Source organism: Chrysochloris asiatica, unplaced genomic scaffold, assembly GCF_000296735.1.
Source record: "Chrysochloris asiatica unplaced genomic scaffold, ChrAsi1.0 scaffold00088, whole genome shotgun sequence".
Lineage (NCBI taxonomy): Eukaryota > Metazoa > Chordata > Mammalia > Afrosoricida > Chrysochloridae > Chrysochloris > Chrysochloris asiatica.
In genome coordinates, this window is record NW_006408606.1 from 8504715 (window position 1) to 8506591 (window position 1877).

The 1877-nt window shown below is 36.8% G+C and overlaps 1 protein-coding gene across 2 annotated transcripts in view; it reads right to left on the bottom strand.

Annotated features, from left to right (window-relative positions):
- ADAD1 (adenosine deaminase domain containing 1 (testis-specific)) overlaps window positions 1-1877 on the bottom strand; it is a 142635-nt gene that overhangs the window by 47686 nt on the left and 93072 nt on the right. For both annotated transcript variants that reach the window (XM_006866271.1, XM_006866270.1), the window contains exon 9: window positions 697-934. In XM_006866271.1, the coding sequence (XP_006866333.1) occupies window positions 697-934 (238 nt within the window). The remainder of the gene's footprint in view (window positions 1-696; window positions 935-1877) is intronic.

Genomic DNA, 1877 nt, shown 5'->3' on the forward strand with positions numbered 1-1877 from the left:
GTAGAGGGTCAGAGAAAAAGAGGAAGACTCCCAGTGAGATGGATTGGCCAAGTGACAACATCAAAGGGCTCAATCGTGGCAACAATTGTGAAGTTGGCCCAGGATCGGGCAGTATTTTGTTCTGTTGTGCAGAAGGTCTCTAAGAGTCAGTACCGACTTGATGGCATCTAACAACAACAATAGGTTATTATAAGAATTAAACAAAATGTAGTAAAGGAGAATGCAGTGGTTCTCATATTTAGATATATATAAGAAATCCCTCAAAAATTGTTTTAAAAATATATATTCCTGAACTCCAGATTCAGAAATTCAAACACAGCAGAAGAAATTTATTATTATTATATTTTAATAAACATGCATGATTCGAATGCAAATGATCACCAAGGATACTTGGAGAAACAGGTTCTCCAAGTTCAAATTCATATTGCCTGATTTTGAATCCTGGCTTCACACTTTCCTATGTAGCTTCAGTAAGTTATTTGACTTCTTTCTCCAGGATTTTTCTTTTCAGGTAAAAATAAAAAATTATTTTTAACTATTATAACGCCTGTCACATGGTCACACTCAATTTATGATGATCATTATACGTAAATCAATAAATAGTAGTCATAAGTTAGAAAAAAAATTAAAACTGAAATAAAAATGTCTTATTTGGCTTAAGTAATATATCATTTATAGGCAATTAGTAATTCTAACCTTTCAGTGATCTTTCCACTTAGACCATCCACAATCTCCAAAGAAATGTCCCCTTGTGCCCAATTCAGACTCAGGGACTTATATTCCAAGTTTGTCTGAAGTGCATATGCAGATGGTACTAAACTAATATGAGGTCTGTTGACCAAATAGAACATTGGAAGTTTTGAAGTGAGTGCATCATCAACGCGCTGCTTTATAGCTATTTCCAAGCCTCTAGTATCACTGCAGTTCTCATCACCTAGGAAGCAAAAACAAAACAAATAATCAGAGGTTGAATATGAAAATAAAGACTATGCCCCAAGTAAAGGAGCTCTGATAGCATAGTGGATTACGAGCTAGGTTGCTAACCTCAAGATCAGTAGTATGAATACACCAGCCGCTCTGTGGGAGAAAAGACTTACAGCCTCAGAAACCCTATAAAAGGGTTGCAATGAGTCAGAACCGACTCCATGGTACTTAACAACCTATCCCAAGAAAGAAAATAACTAAAAATTGGAAACATTTCTTCATCCTTTATTAACTTGAAACCTGGGAGTGAGCGTGTTGCCTCCATATGACAAGCACTGGATTTTGAACCACAAGGTCCACAGTTCAAGCTGGCCAGTTACTCTGACTAAGAAAGATGAGATTTTCTACTCCTATGACGATTTAAAGCCTCGGAAACCCTACACAGGGTCGCTATTAGTCCGGAAATGACTAGACAGCACTTAACAACAATATACATATATGGAAGAGGAGACATTGAAACTAGCTCTCTAGTGTAGAGATGCTAAAGCAAATGGAAGAAATGAGGAGGTACAAGAGATGAACAGAAAATTTCAAAGGTTAGCCCGAGAAGAGAAAGTCAAATATTACAACAAAATGTGCAAAGATCTGGAGTCAGAAAACCAAAAGGGAAGAACACATTCAGCATTTCTTAAGCTGAGGGAACTGAAGAAAAAATCCAAGCCTTGACTTTTGTTGTTGTAGGATTCTCTGGGCAAATTACTGAATGATGCAGAAAGCACCAAAAGAAGATGGAAGGAATACACAGAATCATTGTACCAAAAGGAAATGGTTAATGTTCAAACATTTCAAGAGGCAACATATGAACAAAAGCCAATGATACACAGGGAGGAAGTCCAAAGTACATTGAAGGAGTTGGCAAAAAACAATGCAGCACCAGGAATTGATGGAATAAA